The sequence below is a fragment of the Serinus canaria genome, chromosome 1 (genome assembly GCF_022539315.1).
Source record: "Serinus canaria isolate serCan28SL12 chromosome 1, serCan2020, whole genome shotgun sequence".
In the NCBI taxonomy this organism is placed as follows: Eukaryota; Metazoa; Chordata; class Aves; order Passeriformes; family Fringillidae; genus Serinus; species Serinus canaria.
The window spans coordinates 112,509,211-112,531,315 of record NC_066313.1 but is presented as its reverse complement, the minus strand read 5'-3'; the positions used below and the strand labels follow the sequence as shown (position 1 = coordinate 112,531,315).

Genomic DNA, 22,105 nt, shown 5'->3' with positions numbered 1-22,105 from the left:
AAAAAAAAAACAACCAAACCAATAAATAAAAGCAACAAAATCAGTGAAATCAATGCCGCGCCTCTGCCAGCGCTCGGACTTGTTTGGAAAGAGACAACGCTGAAGTGGCACTGGTCCCGAGGAAAACGGATCCTTTAATTTGACTCCGCATGAGAAGCACATTTGGAGCCGGGCGCAGCGGCCGCAGCGGCAGGAGCAGCCCCGCAGTCCCCGCAGCCCCCGCGGGGCTCGGCGGCCCCGCAGCCCCGGCGCTGCCGGAGCCCCTCGGGCACGGGAGGAGCAGCAGCGCCCTTCGGCCGCGGGAGCCAGCCCGGAGGGGAGAGGCAGAGGGGAAGCAGAGCCGCTGATCCCCTGATCCCGGAGCACTCCAGCCATCAGCTGCCGCCGCAGTCACCGGCTTTGACTTTGGTTCAGCGGGGAGCTCGTCGTGTCCTCGGCATCTCCGGGACCAGCTCGTTTTGCACTTCGTTCTACGAGCAGCGCCGTCGTTCGGTTTCCTTTTTCTTTTCTTTTTTTCTTCTTCTCTTGAGAGACAAAATGTCCAAAAATGGTTCAGCCTGCTTAGCCCAATGATTTCTTGCACGGACGCTCTATTTTTCTTTTTCTTTTTTTTTTTTTTTTTTAATTATTATTTTTGAATGGGGCAGGATTGAGTAGAAGAAATCGTTGGGTGAAGGGGACCCGGCGGTTTGCTCCCCATTGAGGAGAAGATCAAGATCCGATTCCCAGCTGCACGCAGAGGACGGAGGTTGCCGTGGGTCTTTCAGCCTGGCTTTCGGAGCCCTCGCTGCTGCAGGGGCAGAGCAGAACTGCCTTCTCCGAGCGGCTTTCCTGTCCTGCTTGTAGCTCAGAGATCGCCTCCCCCCTCCTCGCACCATTTCTCTTCGTGTTCGTTTAGCTTTATTTTTCCCTCCCCTTCTTGTCTTTTTTCCCCCCTTTCGTTTATTATTATTATTATTAATTATTCGATTTGGGTAAATTGCCTTCCTAAAACGAAAATACTAACTCAGCCGTCGGAATCCATGCCTCCTGCCATTCGGAAGAACCGGGTCTAATATGCCAGTGACATCTCCGCCTTGCAGCAGTCGCGATGAAGGAAAAATCCAAGAACGCGGCAAAGACTAGAAGGGAAAAAGAAAATGGAGAATTCTACGAACTGGCCAAACTCCTGCCCCTGCCCTCGGCCATCACCTCGCAGCTGGACAAGGCGTCCATCATCCGCCTCACCACCAGCTACCTGAAAATGCGAGCCGTCTTTCCCGAAGGTAAAAGCAGCCCCGGAGCTCCGGGAGCCCGGGAGGGACGGGGAGAGAGGGGCCGGGGGTGCTGGGGTGGGCACGACCCCATCAGCGCCCTGGCAGGAGGGAGGGGATGCCCGCAGGGGGCTCAGAATGGGGTGAGCGAGCCAAGGGGGATTGAGGGAAAAGCGGGCTGGGAATGAGCCCGTCTGCCCCAAGCCCGGCGGCGGTGGGAGGCAGAGCCGGCCGCTTCATCCCCCCTTTCTCCTCCTCCTCCTCGGCTTCAGCTCCGGTGGCTCGGGGGTCCCGTCCCGATGAAAGCGGGCTCGGTTCGTGTGTGCAGCCCCGGAGGAGCCCGCCCGGCTCCCGGGGATGGCCCCTGGGCACGGCGCTCCCCGTCCGGGCACGGCCTCTGGGGGAAAAAAAAACCCCTGTGTGGTTGTTATTATTATTTTGTTTTGGTTGGAGTTCTCTGGAGCCAGGGAAGCAGGCTGGGAATGAAGGCGCGGCCGCTCCTCAGCGAGGCCCTGCGGCTTCTCCCGGGGCCGAGGAGAGCGGGGAAGGAGAAGCCGAGCCCAGCCCGGCCCGGACCCCGCTGCTCCCCGGCCGGGGCTGCGGCTCCCGTGGCTCTTCTCGGGGCCACCCAGCAGCGAGGCCCGGCACCAATCCAGCAGGGTTTGGGGGAAATCATTCCCTCGGGAGGCTCCTGCCTTCCCCCGAGAGCCCTTGGGGCCGCCCGGGGAGAGGAGAGGCTGCGGGCCGGGGACCGTGGGGAGCCGCCCGTGCTGTCGGTGCGGCCGCGGAGCTGCTGCGAGCGGCGGAATGAAGCGCTGGGCAGTGCCTGCGGGTGGCTAAATAAAGCCCAGCAGCCCCGCTTTGTCATTTGTTTGTGCCTCTCCGGACTGGGAGCAGGGTGAAGGAATTAGCAAATTCCGCAGGGGAAGGTCTGCTCTCCGGCGCTGTTTCTAAGGAGCTTTATTAAAAGGCTAAAAAGAAAAACACAACCAAAAATGAAATAGGGGGAGAGCGGGGAAAAAAACCCCCTCCCAACCCGAGCAAAGCTTACCGTCGTGGCCATTTAATTCAGAAATTTCGGGAGCACGGAGCAGCCGTGCTATTATGGGAAGCCAGGGCTCCTTTGGTGGAGCCAGCGAGGGGAGCGAGGCGCTGCTCGGCCGCATTTTCCAGCCATTATTCCCCACCGGGAAATTTCCCCATGAGAAATAGAGCGTCGTAATTTCGAGGGGAGCGGTGGTGGTGGGGAGGGGGGTCACTCGCCGGCCGTGCCTGGCCAACATGCCCCCGAAGGCCTTTGATTTAGGAGGGAGGAAAAGCGGCACGTTTCGAGATGCTGCTGGATGCGTCCCGGGCTTTTCCAGCCCTGCAGATCCTCAAGAGCAACGAGACGAGCCCGAGAGCAGGTTTATACCCACAGCTCGGGTGTGTTTTATGTGTCTGTCTTCCCTAAACAGGCCGGGCGTGCGCTTCCTGCACACTCTGCTTATTAAGGGCAACGTTTAAATGCATACAGCGAATTCCTGATCTTTCATCGTCTTAAGTACGGCTGGAAATACATTTAAAACCAAAGCTTTGCATCCAGGGATGACAGGCCGGGGGAATTACCTCCTCCGGTCCCCGAGCCCTGCGTTTAGTGCCTGGGAGGGCGCAGAGGAAAGGGGGGAGCCGGGCAGAAGTGGCTGCAGAAGGATTTTTTTAGGGGGGGGTTTCTTCCACACAGTCCCGCATCACCCGAACTTCCCTCTCCCTCGGGATTTGCCCGTGGAAGGAGGGGAAGGGGGAGTCCCCATCCGTCCGTCCTTCTGTCCGTCCTCCCTCCCCCCTCCTCACACTTGGCTACTGGTTTCCAGTTGGCTTTACTGGGAGGGGAAAGAGTCCGGGAAAGGCGTCCCAGCTGAAATCCTGGGCCAGCCAGACATGGGGGAAGAGCCCCATGGCGAGGGCTGGACCCGAAGGGTCCCGGGCAGTGAAATGCAGGTGGGCACGTAGCAGCACCCGGGCTGCCCCAGCCGTCACCCTCTGGGGCTCAAAGGGGTGACAGGGTGGGGGGGACAGGACTGAGACGCCACCAGATGCGTGCTAGGCCCGGACTAACTGGGGCCAGCACGGCCAGAAACGCTGTTCAGGGGCAGACCTGGCTTCCAGCTCCGTCTAGACTGAAGGGAAAGAGAGAGAGAAAGAAAAAGAAAGTTGTGTTTTTAAACCCCTCGGTGGAGGGCTCACCCCCTGATTTCCACACCTAGTTTAGGACAAGTTTGAGCCTCTCAACGAGGTGGCTGATCCCGACAGGGCTTGGGACGAGGTTCCTGCTCAGCCCGGCCGGGCTTTTCCTGCAGACGGACCGAACCCGCTCAGACCCCAAGGAGCGAGAGCCTAAGGGGATTTTTTACCCCGGCTCCTTTCGCCCCCGCAGCGCCAGCCCTGCAGGGACAAGTTCGGGCTCCGAAATCCCAGATTGTGCCCCGCGGTACCGCGGCGACCTTGAGATTCAGGAGTTAAAGTCAGGACACAGCAGCCTCCAGCCTCCCGCTAAAACCCTCTTCTCTCGTGTTTTCGGTTTGTTTTTTTTTTTTTTTGGTTTTTTTTTTTGGTTTTTTTTTTTTTTTGTTGTTGTTGTTGCCACGGCTTTGTTGCTGTAGAACAAAAATACACCACGATTCGTCTTCTGCCTCCGCTGTCAGTATTTTTTTTATTCTTATTATTATTTTTATTTTGGAAAGGAGCTCGTGAAGGAAAAAGAGGCGAGAATGAACCACGTTTAAAAACTGCGATTCTCTGCCCCCCGGTTACGGCAGACTGGTGAAATCGTCACCCTCTCCCTCCCCCATCCCCGAGGCAGTGTCCAAAACCGATTATGAAATTGGACATTTATGGTTGTTTCAACCGGATGGGAGCCAGCTAATTAATATCTGATCCAAAATACAATGTACGCAATACAAAATAATCTGAATAAAGTGACCGAGCGGTAGATCTCAGACCTCCCTTATTCCGAGAGGCAGACAATAGAAATTACTAGGAATATTCACAGTCTTCGGTCCCCATTTAAACCTGGCCGCGAATGTATATTTTAAGAAAATCAAGGCGAATCGCAGCCATTTCATCCGATGGTCGCACGCGCTCCGAAAAGGTTCGTTAATGAATTAAACAAATAAATAAAGCGCGAGGCGTGGGTAATCCCTTTTTGGAAAGCCAGCCCCTATTGTACTAACCACTAATAGTGACATTAAAGGTCTTACTAAAACAAAAGTGCTTTTTTTAGGCTTTTCCCGGGGCCGTTCCCAGGCGGCGGAGCCGGTGGCCCCGCGGTGCGGGGACGGGCGGCGGGGTCGGGGCGGGGACGGGCGGCGGGGTCGCTGCGGTCTCTCCCGGCCGGAGGGGAGGGAGGAAGGGAAAGGAAGGGCGGGGGTCACTGCCGTGGGTTTGTCCGTGACCTCCCTGTCTGTAGGACGCCCGCTTTGGGGCCTCTTAGCACGACCTGGTGGGTTGGGCTCGGCGGGGTTAGCGCGGGTGTCCTGGGGGGCAATTTGTTAGATTATTTTTTCCCCACTCTTTTTCTTTTCATTTTTTTTCCCTGGGAGTTCATACTTTAATTTTTTTTTTAAGTTTATTTTTTATAAAATAAAAATCTTGATCTTTCCGCCCATCCTTCCCACGGCCCAGCCCTCGGCCGCCTTCCCGGCGCTGAGCCCGCAGAGGGGAGCGGGCGGCCCAGCACGTCCCTGCCCGGCCCTGCTCCTTCCCAGACCGCCCCTGACCTGGGGGTTTCCCCCCTCTCAGGGGTTCCCCTGGCCAGGCCCGGGTGTTCCCCGCTGGCTCCGGATCCAGCGGAGCCGTCGGGGCTGAGATCCCCCGGCCCCCGCTGCAGACGGGGCTCCGTGTCAGCGCTGCCCTCTCCCCCTCCCCACGGGGCGACAGCGGAGCCTCGGAGCTCAACCAGGGGCACAAAGCTCCGTGGAACTCCGGGGCCTCCCCTCGGGAATGTCCCCTGGGCTCTCCCGGCCGAGGGAGGCACAACCGCGCTGGGGAAAGCCCAAAAAGCAGAATTGGCGGCGAGCCCCCAGGGTTTGTCCTTGTTCCTTGTGAAGGCTGCAGGACCTTGCGCTCCGGGGAACAGCCCAGCAGACACAAAGGAAATAGTCCAAGTTACAGGGCAACCCGATACTGAACGTAATACACCGCCGAGTAATTCTTTTAGCAGAATCCCAAGCTGAAAAGCTACCGGGCTTTCAAATGTGTGCGCGGACGAACTTCTGTACGCCGAGAGCAAAGGTGGGAGTTGTTCCCAAATATTTCTAGATCTTATTACAGTTCCACTCACCCCGCTGGCTCCCTGGAAACAGGGAAATGTACAAATGGTACAAAGTGAGTGCTGAGGTACTTTGAAAAACAGCCAGAGATGTCAAAAGGGACGGAGGGGGATTTTGGCCGTGTTTGCCACTGGGAGGGGGACGCGTTTGTACGAAAATCCCCCAGTTTTTGAACGGCAAAAGCATCAGGAATTTTGGGGTGCTTGTTTAAAACCCCCTCAGACTCCGGGCCGGAGCTGTCGGAGCCGGAGGTGCCTCCCGGTGCCCGGAGGGGTCCGGCGGGCACAGCTGCGCTTGGGGCCGGCGGTTCGCCCTGCCGGGCATCCCGGTCCTGCCCTGCCGGGGGGACAGACCCCGGTCCGAACAGCAGGAAAAGCAGGAGAAAGGCTCATCTGGCCCGTGTCTGCTGCGGCGTGGTGCCAGAAAAGCGGAGGCTGAGCCTGGGACTGGCGAGTCACCGTCCCGCGGGCGCCCTGGGCCGGGCGGGCTCTGCCGCTGAGCCCAGCCCCGGCTCTCCGGGCTCCCCGCTGCCGGAATCCCCCCGGGTCGCTGGATCTGGGTGATCCCGGAGCCTCTGGCACGGCAAAGGAGCCGCGCTGGGGCCGGGCCATCCCCACCGGGGTTCCCAGAGTTTGCGGGGAGGATGCTGCCGCTGCCCGCTGGCTGGGAATTCTCTCTCGGGGCCGGGTAATTCCTGCTGCGAGGGGACATCTGGAAATGTCCCCTTCCAAACCACCCCGAGTGGGACACCCGGCAGCATCCCCAGACAGGGATCGCCTCCCATCCCAGCCAAGTCCCGTCCCGCAGGAGCAGGGCAGAAAGGCTCGCTGTGGATCCGCAGGGATTTTGGCCTCGCTCCAGGCCAGGGAGAGAATTTGGGAGTTATTTCCCGGCCGGGAAGGAGCAGCCAGGCCCAGCCTATGGCATCCCTACATTTACAGGAACGCGCCTTCGCAAATCTCTCGGAGGAGAAGTTAATGGGCGCTAGTCCCTTATTCGAATGTAAAGTTTTATTCGTTTCGTTTTCACCTTTAAAGCGATCTGCTGGCGGATTAAATGATAAAATCGCCGGCTTTAAAATAAGCTCAGACGAATGCCAGGCTGATCCACCGAACGTGTTTACGTTTGATGCGCGCTCGCGATTGCGACTCCGATTTAAAATTCCGAAGGGAACCAATCTGAGCAAGTGGCATTTTTTTATTCCGGGCTAGGAAAGAACTTCAAAACTCGTGCAGATTTTGGGATGCTGAGAAAAGACAGGACGGAGCGAATTGTCTCGCACGGGTGGGGCAGAGACCCGGTTCGTGCTTGAAGGGTTTCGTGAGAGCTCAGGGAATGAATCTGCTCCGTCTTGGGGAATGGGAGAGCTCAGGGCAGTTTTTACGCCGCTGTGTGCGACTCTCTTTGTAGGTTTGCAATCTCATATTTCGAAATTTGTAATTAGTAAATCGAAATAAAGGCAAACCCCGCGGCACAGGGAGAGACTCTGGAGTTTCCATTTGTTGCCGTCTCGGGAAAGAAACCGCGGGATAACTCCGCCATTCCCAAACTTTTTCTCCAGAGAAACAAAAAAGCCTTTCAGCAAAAAGGAAATTTTTGCCGTGTCTATGGAAGTTTAGGAGCCTTTTCCAAACGGAGAATTGGGAAAAGGCGGAGAAAAACGCGAATTTTCGTTTGGCTCTCCCGAACAAATTTCCCAGCGCTTCTTTCGGAGCAGGGAAGGTGTTCTTCCCTTTCCCACGGGAAAACGCGGGCAATTCCCGGGATTTGGGGAGACGGGAATGGGGATGCGAACTCCTCCTTTTGGGTGCTGCTGCTGCCTTGGGACGGCGAAAAGAAGGGGTCAAGGCCGGGAGAGGTCCCCGGTGTCCCCTGCCTGGAATGGGAAGCTCCTGAGCGCTTTCCCGGAGGGAGCGGGACACGGAGCCAAGCGCCGGGAAGGGAATCAAAACTCGGGAAAAGCATCGTGTTCCTCCAGTGGGAGATCCTGCCCATCCCAAGGGTTGCCCCAAGAGTGGAGAGAAATCCCCCCGTCATTCCCAGACAGGGTTTGAGTGGCCAAAACACAAACGGATCCGGAATCACGGAGCTGGAGCTCAGGGCAGGAATTTCGGCCAGTTTTCCCTCCCGTTCGGGAGGCACAGCCGGGAGAGAGGAGATTTCTTTGGAAGCCCCTGGGCGGCTAGAGGGCACCGGGGGAAAAACGCGGGGCTCCGTTTCATAGCGAAACGGGCCGGAATTCCAGGCTGGCAGCACCGGATCACCCAGGGCTAGAGGCCAAAAAAACCCTTTTTGGGTTTTGAGGCCTCCCCGAAGCCGAGGGTTGTTGTTTCTCTCCAAAAACGAGGCACCAAACTGATGCGGTCGAATCCTTCCCTTCCCCTCCATCCCTTGGGGACAGTGACCCCAATGCCACCGAGTGCCACAGCAGTGCCCAGCCCTCGGCATGGCACCGTGGTGGCCTCGGCTCCTCCGGGAGCTGCTGAAAGGCTCCTCCAAGAGCTGCTGAAAGGCTCCTTTTTACCCTGGAAGCGAAAATGAACCAACCAACCCAACCAGAGCCCCAGCCCCGCCGCCCCTCCTCACCCCGAGGCAGCTCCAGCAGGAACTCTCCAGTGCCCCGGGCTGGGCTCGGGTTTGGGCTTGGGTTGGGCTCGGGTTTGGGCTCGGGTTTGAGCTCGAATTTGGGCTCGGGTTTGGGGTCAGGTTGTGGGCTCGGGCTGTGGGCTCGGGCTGTGGAATCGGGTTTGGGCTTGGGTTTGGGCTCAGGCTGTGGGGTTGGGTTTGGGATCAGATTTGAGGTCGGGCTTTGGGCTCGGGCTGTGGGGTCGGGTTTAGGGTCGGGTTTAAGGTCGGTTTTGGGGTCGGGTTTGAGGTCGGGTTTGAGGTCGGGCTATGGGGTCGAGTTTGGTGTCAGGCTGTGGGCTCAGACTGTGGGCTCAGGCTGTGGGGTCGAGTTAAGGCTCGGGTTGGGGGGTCGAGTTTAGGCTCGGGCTGTGGGGTCGGGTTTGGGCTCGGGCTGTGGGCTCGGGTTTGGGCTCGGGTTTGGGCTCGGGCTGTGGGATCGGGTTTAGGCTCGGGCTGTGGGCTCGGGTTTGGGCTCGGGCTGTGGGGCCGGGTTTGGGCTCGGGCTGTGGGCTCGGGGCTCGGTGAGGCCTGAGGGCGAAGCTCTGTCGGCCCCGTCCGTGCTCAGCTGAAATCGGGGCAGTTTATCTCCAATCGAGCTCCGGCCCTCTTTAACCTCCTCATCCTCCTCCTCCTCCTTGGCCACCTCGGGGGTGACCCCTCACAAGGACAGGGACAGGAACAGGGACAGGGACAGGGACAGGGACAGGGACGGTGCAAGGACGGGACGGGCCCGGCGGGCGATGGCAGCGGCTGTGGCCCCGTCCCTGGAGGAATTCCCTGCGGGGAATTCGGGGAAAGCGCATCCGTGGGGATGCTCCGCTCCAGCAAAATAAGAATTCCCCCCCAAAGGCTGTGTGGAGAAGGGACTGAGCCTTTGCCACCGCGGGAGGAGGGGCAGCACGGGCAGGGGGCACAGCTCGGGCTCCTGCTCTGACCAAACCCTTGGGGATTTTTGTAGGTCTGGGCGACGCCTGGGGACAGCCGAGCAGGATCGGCCCTTTGGATAACGTGGCCATGGAGCTCGGATCGCACTTGCTTCAGGTAGGGCGCATGGAAAACCCGGGAATGAGCGGCTGCCTCTCCTCCTCCTCCTCCTCCTCCTCCTCCTCCTTCTCCTCCTCCTCCTCCTCCTTTTCCTCCTCCTTCTCCTCCTCCTCCTCCTCCTCCCCCTCTCGCACCGCCACAGCAGCCTGGCTGAAGCCTTCATCTGCCAGGAGAGCAGAAAACCGCTTCTATTCCAATTATTTCATTCTTTTTCGCCTTTGGTACCGGCCAAGCAAGAGGCGCTCATCCCCTCTGTGCTCTCCCAGCCCTAAAAGTTTCCAGCACCGCCCCAAAAGCGCCGGGGATGTCCCCAGGGAGCCCCCGGGGGAGGGGACCGGCGTTCCCCGGTGGTGACACCTGGAAGGGGACAACACCTGGGTTGGACCTCCCGGGATTTTAGCACCTGCAAACCCCCGCTGTTCACAACCCCGCTGCTCTGCTCGGGGATTCCTCTGAATTCTGAGTTTAGGAAGTCGCAGCCAGGGCGAGGGTACCAGCAGGAGGGATTTAAAAAATAAATTAAAATTGCGTTTAACCCTATATATATATATATATATATATATATATATACACACGCACACACACACACATATATACACGTATGTATATTTATTTATTTATTAACTTATTTACTTATTTATTTATTTATTTAAAGTTTTTTTTTATTTTATTTCTATTTATATATGTATATATTTTCTATATTTCTATATTTATATAATATATTTTATTTATATCTATTTGTATATATTTAAAACTATAATAAAATACTACTACTACTAATAATAATAATGCTACTAATACTACTATAATATTACTTATTATCATAATCATATAATTAATTATATATCAATAAAATTATAATTAATTAAATATATAGTAATATATTAAAATAGAATAATAATAACAACAACAACACACAACAACATATATACTATAAATCTAATAATAATAATAATAATTATACTATCTATTATTCTTATTTTTATTCTTCTTATTCATTCTTATTCTTATTCTTATTATTATTATTCTTATTCTTATTATTATATTATTTTATTATTACCATTATTATTTTATCACGTGAACCAGACGCAGCGCGGTTTTCTCCCCCGATTTTAAAGAGCCATTAAACCGGAATGGTTCAGCGGGCGGGTTTTTGGTGGGCGGTGAATTCCGCTGACAGAGCTGGGGCTGTTTTCACCCTTGGGCTCGGCCGGGGATAAAATCCCGACAGAAAAGGAGAAAATCTCTGTCCCGGCCGCGGTGCCGCCGCTCCGACCTTGGGAATGACGAGCGCCGTTCTTTATTTGGGATCGCAGAGCATCGGCCGCTCCCCTGCGGGGAAAAGGAGATTTTTGGGAGGCACTGACAACATCCAGGCAATGGCAGAGCTCAGAGTGATCTCCTGGGGAGGCCTTTCCAGCCTTGGAATTTTATCTATTTTATTTATTTTATTTTATTTTATTTTATTTTATTTTATTTATTTTATTTTATTTTATTTTATTTTATTTTATTTTATTTTATTTTATTTTATTTATTTTATTTTATTTTATTTATTTTATTTTATTTTATTTTATTTTATTTTATTTTATTTTTATTTTATTTTATTTTATTTTATTTTTATTTTATTTTTTTCCTTTTATTTCATTTCATTTCATTTCATTTCATTTCAAGTAGCTGCTGCCCTCTCAGCTGTTGCAGGGTGACGAGTCCACCTGGAAATGCTGATGTGTATAATAATCCATAGGATAATTTAATTTCTATATTAAAATACAGACCCAGTTGTAGAAATCCCTGTTGCTGCTCCTCCTCCTGGCTGTTCCCTGTTTTGTCTGGCATTAATTGAATTTATACCAATTAAATTCTGACCACCTGCAACTCTCATTTTTCAGTTCAGTTCTTTCTGCTGAAGGTTTTAATAAACCCACATTTACTGCAAACCTTTTTTATTGTTAAAGGGTTCTTAGACTGAAATTTTCCATGTGAATTTTCAGCTTCATTGCGCTTCCCTGAACATGAAATTTTGGGATGTGCTGCAGGAGCAGCAGCACTGAGCCAAGTTTATTAATGATCAATTAATAAACAATTATTCACTGTTCAAGGGTTAAGCAATTCCAAGGCCACAGGGTTTAAAGCAAAATCGCGGCTAAAACTGCAATAAATTATTTCCCATTATAATATTTCTACAAAATTTAATTTATGCTTTAAAAAAAATAGCAAAGAGTGATCTGGTTTGAATTATCTGCTGTAGAGCCATTAGCAGGCCAGAGAATAATTTGGAATATTTTCTTATTGGGGTGGCATGGAGTGGACAGGATTTCATTGCTTCTCTTCCAGTTCAGTGACTTTAAATGGATTTAAACAGGTGGTTGTTTTACTTCTGTCCTGTAAAAATTATTTTCCTCTTCCAAATATATTTTCCAGCGATGTTCACATGTGGGAATATTCACTGGGAGTCACCTGTTGATCAAAGCTTTCTGTGCTGCGTGGGGACAACGAAGAATTTTTGACTAAAATGCCTGAAATTGGGCACTGAAAAATCGAGGGCCAAACTGAGAGGTTTTGTATCCAAATCATGGCCAGTTTTGGCTGAGCTTGGCCACATTTTTTATCTTTTCTCCTCTAAATAAAACCTCCGACCCCAACTTCAGTTTTCCCTCACACAGGCAACATTTTCCTCCCAGCCACCCTCCTGCCAAGGGGAATTTGTAGGGCTGGATCTCAGGTTTGTGCTGCCTGAGGTTTGCAGGCTGAGAGGATAAAACTTCATCACACTCAGAGAGGGAGGTTTGGGCTTGTTCCTTTTGGCTGCTCAGCTTGATTGGGGCTTTTTGAATGTCAGAAAGTCCCTAAATTGAAGGGAGAGATGATTTACACACAGCCAGCCTTGAATTCTCTTATTTTCCTGGAAGGTGAATTCCCTTTGAGACTCAAAGAGAGATATTTCTGCTTATTCATTTGAATTTTTCTGCTTTTTTTTGGGAGTTCCTATTGCAGAGCACAGAGCTCTCTGTCCAGAATCACCTCCTTGGAAATGCAGCCAAATTTCAGCACTGCTGGTGGTGAAATAAACTGCAGCCAGCAGCCAGCTGGGTCTGCCAGTTCTGCCTTAAAAATGGCTCAGGTAGGGCCTGACCTCATCCTGAGCACCACAGAGCTCAGGATTTGGGCTGAACACTAAAAAAAAAAAGCCCTGGATAACAGCAAAATATTCCCTGGAATTGCAGCAGCAAAGCTGCAGCTGCAGGGAATGAGGTGGATTCACAATGACCCTGAGATGAAGGGAACAAAATCAGATAAAAGGATGGAAAACCCACAAAAACCACTCCCAAACCCCTGGCCCTCATAGAAAAAGTCATTTTGGGAATAAACAGCCACCACAAATACTTTATTTAACCTGCTAAATTTAAAATATCTGTTTGTTCCCTCTGTCCTGGGGCAGTCTGAGCTGTTTCACACCATTTCACTCCTGTTCAAATCCCCTCACATCTCACTTTGCCTGAACACAAACTCCCCTCCTCAAGGCCCTTCTTTCCTGCTCGTTTTTCAGCCTGCCTTTCTCCCACCCTGAGTTTTTAATCCTGAGGGATTCAGGATTTTCCCTGCTGAAATCCCTCCATGCCATCAGTGCCATTATCCCAAAGCCCTGAGCATTCCCACCCACCCATCCTGCAGCAGAAATCCCCTGCCCTGCAGAATTATTTACTCCCAAAATGTTCCAGTTCTTGCCCAGAAATTGATCTTTTGGAGGAATATCCAGCCACCAGATCTTGTAGGTCTTGGAATTATTATTATTATTATTATTTATTATTATTATTATTATTATTATTATTATTATTCTTATTATTATTATTATTATTATAAATTTTTATTTTATTTTTATTTTATTTTGTATTTTTTATTATTCTTATTCTTACTTCTTATTCTTATCTATTACTCATCATTATCGTTATAATTATCATTATCATTATTATCATTATTACTATTATGTTGTTGTTAATTTTATATATATTATATTTATATTTATATTACATTTATTATTTAATTTATATTGTATATCTATATCTGTATATTCTCTCTTTGATTTATCATTTATCTGATTCTATTTATATTTATATTTACTATTTTATTGTCTATTCTATTGTTATCTTTCTCTTTTATATTTATTTATACTTTATTCTTTATATTTCATATCATTATATATTTACTATCTATGTATCTATGTCATCTGTATTGTCTATGTATCTCAATTTTCATTTTCATTTTCTTTTCATTTTCATTTTCATTTTCTTTTCTTCATTTTCATTTTTCATTTTATTTTCATTTTCATTTTCCATTTTCATTTTCTTTTCATTTCGTTTCATTTCATTCCTTAAACGTTGCTCTTTGCTGCTGTTGGAGTCAGGAGTCACCCTCCAAAATCCATTTTTTTCCCCACTGTAAATGCTTTAAACAGATTTCTTGCTTCTCACCCCGTGCATTTCTCTTTATTCCAGACTTTGGATGGATTTGTTTTCGTCGTGGCATCCGATGGCAAAATAATGTACATTTCTGAAACAGCATCTGTGCACCTTGGCCTGTCCCAGGTATGTGCTCTGACACCCAAAGCACAAAAAAAAACCTGCTAAAATTCAAATTCAGACCCTGCCTTGCTTTTCTATCCAGAATTTTGGTTTTTCAGGGCTGTTTGAAGGTTTTTCCTGCCTGAAAAAGGCTTTGGGAAAAGACCCAAATTTCCTTTCCTTGCCACCACGTCCCCCTGGCTTCACCCCTGTCCTTGTTCCTTGGATTTTGCTCCTCGTTACCTGAGGAGGGCCAGAAATAAAATGGAATTGTAAATTACAGGGCCTGAAAGGCAAGGGAGGGCAGGAGAGAGGGCTGGGGTAAAACTCAGATTTGGCTCTGGGATTGTGTCAGACACTGAGGGAAAATCCTTTAAAGGGGGCACAAAAAGGGCTTTTTAATAAATAATTTGACAATTAAGTGAAATAAAAGTCAGATTTGGCTCTGGCAGCCTGAGATTGTGTCAGACACTGAGGGAAAATCCTTTAAAGGGGGCACAAAAAGGGCTTTTTAATAAATAATTTGACAATTAAGTGAAATAAAAGTCAGATTTGGCTCTGGCAGCCTGAGATTGTGTCAGACACTGAGGGTGCCCGTGGATGGCAGAGAAATCTGGTGGGGAACTCAGAAATCTCATTGTTTATGGTAAATGGCTGGAAGAGGAGGGAAAAATAAAAATAAAAGGGGAAAATCCTTTAAAGGGGGCACAAAAAGGGCTTTTTAATAAATAATTTGACAATTAAGTGAAATAAAAGTCAGATTTGGCTCTGGCAGCCTGAGATTGTGTCAGACACTGAGGGTGCTCGAGAATGGCAGGAAAAGGGGTTTATGGTAAATGTGCTGGAAGAGGAGGAAAAAATAAAAATAAAAGGGGAAAATCCTTTAGAGTGGGCACAGAAAGGGATTTTTATTAAATAATTTGACAATTAAGTGAAATAAAATTCAGGATTTGGCTCTGGCAGCCTGAGATTGTGTCAGACACTGAGGGTGCCCGTGGATGGCAGAGAAATCTGGTGTGGAACTCAGAAATCTCATTGTTTATGGTAAATGTGCTGGAAGAGGAGGGAAAAATAAAAATAAAAGGGGGAAAATCCTTTAGAATGGGCACAGAAAGGGTTTTTAAATAAATAATTTGACAATTAAGTGAAATAAAATTCAGATTTGGCTCTGGCAGCCTGAGATTGTGTCAGACACTGAGGGTGCCCATGGATGGCAGAGAAAAGGGGGTTATTGTAAATGTGCTGGAAGATGGAGGAAAAAATAAAAATAATAGGGGAAAATCCTTAGAGTGGGCACGATAAGGGATTTTTATAAATAATTGACAAATAACTGAAATTAAAGTCAGATTTGGTTCTGGCAGCCTGAGATTGTGTCAGACACTGAGGTTGCCCGTGGATGGCCAGAGAAATCTGGTGGGGGAACTCAGAAATCTCATTGTTTATGGTAAATGGGCTGGAAGAGGAGGGAAAAATAAAAATAAAAGGGGGAAAATCCTTTAGAATGGGCACAGAAAGGGATTTTTAATAAATCATTTGACAATTAAGTGAAATAAAATTCAGATTTGACTCTGGCAGCCTGAGATTGTGTCAGACACTGAGGGAAAATCCTTCAGAGAGGGCACAGAAAGGGATTTTATTAAATAATTTGACAAATAACTGAAATTAAAGTCAGATTTGGCTCTGGCAGTCTGAGATTGTGTCAGACACTGAGGGTGCCCGTGGATGGCAGAGAAATCTGGTGTGGAACTGGGGGTTATGGAAAATGGGCTGGAGGAGGGGGAAAAAATAAAAAACAAAGGGGAAAAATCCTTTAGAATGGGCACAGAAAGGGACTTTTATTAAATAATTTGACAAATAACTGAAATAAAATTCAGGATTTGGCTCTGGGAGCCTGAGATTGTTTCAGACACTGAGGGAAAATCCTTTAAAGGGGGCACAAAAAGGGCTTTTTAATAAATCATTTGACAATTAAGTGAAATAAAATTCAGGATTTGGCTCTGGCAGCCTGAGATTGTGTCAGACACTGAGGGAAAATCCTCCAGAGTGGGCACAAAAAGGGCTTTTTAATAAATAATTTGACAATTAATTGAAATAAAACTCAGATTTGGCTCTGGCGTCCTGAGTGTGTAGACACTGAGGGTGCCCATGGACTGGCAGAGAAAAGGGGGTTATGTAAATGTGCTGAAGAGAAGGGGAAAATAAAATAAAAGGGGAAAATCCTTAGAGTGGGCACAAAAAGGGATTTTTAATAAATAATTTGACAATTAAGTGAAATAAAACTCAGATTTGGCTCTGGCAGTCTGAGATTGTGTCAGATACTGAGGCTGCTCGAGAATGGCAGGAAAAGGGGTTTATGGTAAATGTGCTGGAGGAGGGAGGAAAAAAATAATAACAAAACTAAAATAAAAAAGGAGAAGGGGGGCAGATTTATGAGTGTTCACAAGGAATTCAGGGCAGTTTTTCCTGAGTTTTTCCAGCTCAGTGCTCTTTTCAGTAAAGCATTTTATATGGTTGTGATAGAACTCATAAAACTCAGTTTACTACTGTTCTGCACCAGAACCTTGAGGGGTTTTATGGGTTTTTTTTTTCCTCTTAGATGGACATTTCTAATTTTTTTTTTGCCTTCTTGGTTTAGGCACAGGGGCAAATTTATTGTAGAAGCTGAAATTAAAGTAGAAATTGGCTTTCCATGGCTTTGTTTGTAACTGGAATTCATTGGTAGCACCTGACCCAAAGTTTGCCAAAATCTCATTTAAAAAATTCCTCATTAATTTCAGCAGGCCCTGGATGAGAGGGGCAAAGAACTGAAGGGTTCAGATGGGAATCAAACATTTCTAAATTAATAAATGAGCTGAAATGAAGCCTGAACAGCAGAGGAGATGGAGGGGAGAGAGGGGAGAATATTCTGGAAAATTCTGGTTAATTTGAAAATTTCCATAAACAGGGGAGGGCTGTAATGGTGGGGATTATTTGTGTAATTTAATTCTTTTGTAGAAATCATTGTTTTTAATTGGAAAAAAAAAAAAAAAAAAGTGGAATTGTTTGGATGTGTGTTTATAACTGATATTGGAATGAGTGGCTGTGAGAGAAATTAGAGAAAGCAAGGATGGAAACCCACAAAAACCACTCCCAAACCCCTGGCCCTCATAGAACAACTCATTGTGGGAATAAACAGCCACCACAAAGATATTTTTTACCTGTTAATTTTTAAAATATCTGTTTGTTCCCTCTGTCCTGGGGCAGTCTGAGCTGTTTCACACCATTTCACTCCTGTTCAAATCCCCTCACATCTCACTTTGCCTGAACACAAACTCCCCTCCTCAAGGCCCTTCTTTCCTGCTCGTTTTTCAGCCTGCCTTTCTCCCACCCTGAGTTTTTAATCCTGAGGGATTCAGGATTTTCCCTGCTGAAATCCCTCCATGCCATCAGTGCCATTATCCCAAAGCCCTGAGCATTCCCACCCACCCATCCTGCAGCAGAAATCCCCTGCCCTGCAGAATGATTTACTCCCAAAATGTTCCAATTCTTGCCCAGAAATTGATCTTTTGGAGGAATATCCAGCCACCAGATCTTGTAGGTCTTGGTATATTTATTTTTTTAAATTTATTTTATTGTATTTTGATTTTATTTATTTTATTATTGCTTGTTATTTTATTTTATTTGATTTTATGTGTTATTTTTATGTTTATTGTCATTTATTTTTTTTATTTGATTTTATTTGTTTATGTTACTTTTATTTTTATTGTGTATTTTTATTTTATTTATTTTTATTTTATTTGTATTTTATTTTTTATTTTATTTTATTTTATTTTATTTTATTTTATTCTTAACCCCTTGATATGGGAGAGTTAAAGAATTATGGGATCAGTGGGACACTGGACAGACTTTGGCACGTGTAGGAGGAGGGGACTGGCAGTGTCCCACAAGTTTTAATCCCATTTATCCCTCCAGGTCAGCTGCCCTGACAGAATTCCATGTGCCTGGAAATATCCATAAATTCTTAGGGCAAGAGGTGCTGAGGAAAATCAGGAGGTTTGGCCAAGTTGTTTTTTGAAGGATTTTTAATCAGCAAAATCCCAAATTTTCACTTCAGCAGAGGTTTGGAACAACCGAGCTTGGAATTTGTGGGATTTGAAATTTGAGGGATTCTCAAAGCTCAAAAATTCACAGTGAACAGGGGCTTCATGATAAAATGTATTTATTAATAAAATCTTTAATTTATTTTCAATTTATTTCTAAAATTTCATCCTGATTTACCACCAATCTGTTCTTCCTCTGCCTCAAAATTCTCTTTTGGAAGGGATAATTTGGCTTTAAGCAAATCCATTTATCCTGGGAAATTCCTGTCAGCTCCCAGGGCCTCCAAAGGAGTTCTTGTTCCCACTCTGGAAATCCTGGGATTTCTGCCCTGCCAAAGGAGTTCTTGTTCCCACTCTGGAAATCCTGGGATTGCTGCCCCTCCAAAGGAGTTCTTGTTTCCCACTCTGAAATCCTGGGATTGCTGCCCCTGCCAAAGGAATTCTTGTTCCCACTCCTCTGAAAATCCTGGGATTTCTGCCCCTCCAAAGGAGTTCTTGTTCCCACTCCTCTGGAAATCCTGGGATTGCTGCCCCTCCAAAGGAGTTCTTGTTCCCACTCCTCTGGAAATCCTGGGATTTCTGCCCCTGCCAAAGGAGTTCTTGTTCCCACTCCTCTGGAAATCCTGGGATTTCTGCCCTCCAAAGGAGTTCTTGTTCCCACTCCCCTGGAAATCCTGGGATTGCTGCCCTGCCAAAGGAGTTCTTGTTCCCACTCTGGAAATCCTGGGATTGCTGCCCCTCCAAAGGAGTTCTTGTTCCCACTCTGGAAATCCTGGGATTGCTGCCCCTCCAAAGGAGTTCTTGTTCCCACTCCTCTGGAAATCCTGGGATTGCTGCCCCTACCAATGGAATTCTTGTTCCCACTCCCCTGGAATCCTGGGATTGCTGCCCCTCCAAAGGAGTTCTTGTTCCCACTCTGGAAATCCTGGGATTGCTGCCCCTGCCAAAGGAGTTCTTGTTCCCACTCTGGAAATCCTGGGATTGCTGCCCCTCCAAAGGAGTTCTTGTTCCCACTCCTCTGGAAATCCTGGGATTTCTGCCCCTCCAAAGGAGTTCTTGTTCCCACTCCTGTGGAAATCCTGGGATTGCTGCCTCTGCCAAAGGAGTTCTTGTTCCCACTCTCTGGAAATCCTGGGATTGCTGCCCCTGCCAAAGGAATTCTTGTTCCCACTCTGGAAATCCTGGGATTGCTGCCCCTCCAAAGGACTTCTTGTTCCCACTCCTCTGGAAATCCTGGGATTTCTGCCCCTGCCAAAGGAGTTCTTGTTCCCACTCCTTGGAATCCTGGGATTCTGCCCTGCCAAAGGAATTCTTGTTCCCACTCCTGTGGAAATCCTGGGATTGCTGCCCTGCCAAAGGAGTTCTTGTTCCCACTCCTGTGGAAATCCTGGGATTTCTGCCCCTGCCAAAGGAGTTCTTGTTCCCACTCCCTTGGAAATCCTGGGATTGCTGCCCCTGCCAAAGGAGTTCTTGTTCCCACTCCCCTGGAAATCCTGGGATTGCTGTCCCGGCCATCAACCAGAATGGGCTTGGGCAGGAGGAGGAAATTCACCCCCAATATAATGGAAAATAAATTCCACATTTCATTTCCAACAAGTGCCCTCCCGGAGCCAAAGCAAGCAGGGAGCAGAGTGGTGGTGATTGGGAATAAAATCCTTGAGATTGGGCACAGAGGGGCCTTTTTGTGAAATAATTTGACAATTAACTCGCCCACACATCCAGTTCCTGCTCCAGTGCCATTTGTTTAAAAATATATGGTTCAGCTAAATAAAAAAAGCCATTTAAAGAGAATTTTGCAGACTATTTTTGGAGGCCTGCTCCAGTGGCCTTCATCTTCTGGCTGAATTGAACTTCAGCAGGAAGAAATTAAAGCTTGAGGAAAAGCCAGGCTGGCTAAACCAGCCATAAATTCAAACCCAGCGTTAGGGATTGTTTTGAAGCAGGGCTCTGCCTCAGGAACAGAGTTCCTGAAAAATCTACATCTTCATTTGCGGCCCTGCCACTTCATTTGTGGCTTTGGAGTTTGATTTGCTCCCAGCTGGAGCAGGAAAATTGTGAATTTTGCTGGAGGAGCCTTCCCAGCCCATCCCAGCTGGCCCCAGCCCAGGGATGAGCTGCCTTGGACTCCTTGCCACAGCCAATTTATTTTTTTGCCTTTTTTTTTTTTGTTTTCCATGGAAAACAAACAGCTTCAAATTCCCCAAACATTTTTTTTTTCCCTTCTCAGAGTCCAAAGGCACAAAAAAGAAAGGAAAATCCTCTGGGGCAATGATGTGGAAAGACAAATTTTAATTTAATTTGAAGGTCTGGAGCTTATTCCAGCAGTTTTCTGGATCCATGAGGGAGCCAGGCTTATCTTTGACTTCTGATAAATCTTGAAATATTTCACCACAAATATCTGAACTTTTTCCAGCAGTTTATTTTGCTTTTATCCAACGAATCCATGAGAGGTAAAATATGCAATTATTTGCTCTAAAATCCATCCACTTACTCCTGTGTGTTTATTATGAATCATTCCATGGCTGGGGGGGAAAAAAAAATAAATAAAATAAATCTGAGTTGCTCATAAAGCCCCTGTTAGTAGGAAATGCTGAGATTTGGTATTTTCAGCTATTAAAAACTGCTTCAATAACCTGAGCTCCAGGAATTGGGCTGTAGAATTTCTGTGTTTTTCAGGGTTTCACTGCAGGCTGGGAGAGAGCTGAATGAGCCCAGCAGGGGCTGAGACCCCAAAACATGGACCCAAGTTTGGGTTTTTTGGCTCTGCCTTAGCCCCCATCTCTTTGCTGGTGGTTTTATGGCTGAAAGTCAGTTTGGAAAGGCAATTTTGGGGTCACTTGTTGGAATCTGAAGTGCAGGGAACTCTCAGAGCTCTGGGCCTGGGAGCCAGAGGTGAGAATTAAAGCCAGGATTTGATCTGGGACCTTGGGAAAGGCTCCCAGACTGAGGGGCTGGAAGGGAGAATGTGGGTTTGGGGTTTAAAGCAGGGACAGGTTAGGTGGAGGAAAATTTAGAGTTTTAGAGTTTAAGATCTTTAAAATATAAAAGTATCAAAAAAATAACATGTGGCACTGGGTGCCAGGGCTCAGTTGGGCTGTTGGGGCTGGGCTGGACTCGAAGGTCTCTTCCAACCTGGTGGTTCTGGGAATTCTGGGAATTCTGTGAAATACTCCAGAGGTAAACAAGGAGTTCAGAGTGCAGCACTGCAGGTTTGTGTGTCATGGCATGAGTGGCTAAGAAAGCTCACACTGTACCAGGGGTCCATAAAACAAAATATTTAAGCATTGGGTCAAAACCATAAATATCCTTTGTTTTGTTGGTCAATAAATCCTTAAAAAATCTTGTCATTGAGGGTTTGGTGACATTCTGAACCGTGCTGTGAAGGTGTGAGCTGAGCTCACCCTCCCTGCCTGGGTGGGATAAGAAAAATAAATCCCATCACCTAAAAACCTCCGAGGTTCCATCCCTAACTCGCTCAAAATTCACCCAAACCCCCACAGCCAGGGCTGCTCCTTTGCCTCCTGCTGATTTTCCTGGCCTTGCAAATAAAACCACCAGAATAAAAATCCTTCCAGTGCTTAGAACAAGGAAAACCAGACATTACTGCACAAAGGAGTTCAGGCTTGAATTTTAAACATAAAGGACAAAAAAAATGAAATTCTGGATAAAACTGTGACTTTCAACCCTTGGGATCCTGCGGAAAAATGTGCATTTCCACGAGGAATCATGTTAAAATAGCTGATGAGTTTGGGAAAAGCAAGAGCCATCCATGAGTTGCAGCTTTTTAAGAGAAAAGCATCAGCTACAGCTGGTGAGGTTGGGCAGCTTGACTGGGGTTTTTTATGTCAGGAAGTCCCTGAATTGAAGAGATATTTATAGGAAAAAAAAAATATATATATATATATATATTCACACATTTATTTATTTATTTGTTTGGTTTTTTTGTTTGTTGAGAATTTACACACAGCCACCCATGAATTCTCTCTGGTTTTGGAATTTTTCTTTGGAATTCTCTGCTAAAAATGGCTCTTTCATCCCAAGGGCAAAACATTCAGGGAAAAAAAATATCACCCTCAAAGATAAAATAATGAGAAGAGGTTTTTGAGTGATGCCCCCTGGAAATTTTGTCATGTTCTGAAAATGAAATGTCCACCACCAGAAGAATTTTTAGATTTTTTTTTGAATGTAGGTGATCAGGATATTTATGATATTGACCTCTGGACATTTGCAGG

The 22,105-nt window shown here is 47.6% G+C and overlaps 1 protein-coding gene across 1 annotated transcript in view; it reads left to right on the top strand.

The window, feature by feature from the left end:
• The first annotated feature begins 323 nt into the window (after positions 1-323).
• Positions 324-22,105, top strand: part of SIM2 (SIM bHLH transcription factor 2) — a 56,169-nt gene continuing 34,387 nt past the window's right edge. The window contains exons 1-3 of the mRNA XM_050976794.1: positions 324-1,265; positions 9,150-9,232; positions 13,729-13,818. Of these exons, the coding sequence (XP_050832751.1) occupies positions 1,091-1,265; positions 9,150-9,232; positions 13,729-13,818 (348 nt within the window). The 5' untranslated portion in view covers positions 324-1,090. The remainder of the gene's footprint in view (positions 1,266-9,149; positions 9,233-13,728; positions 13,819-22,105) is intronic.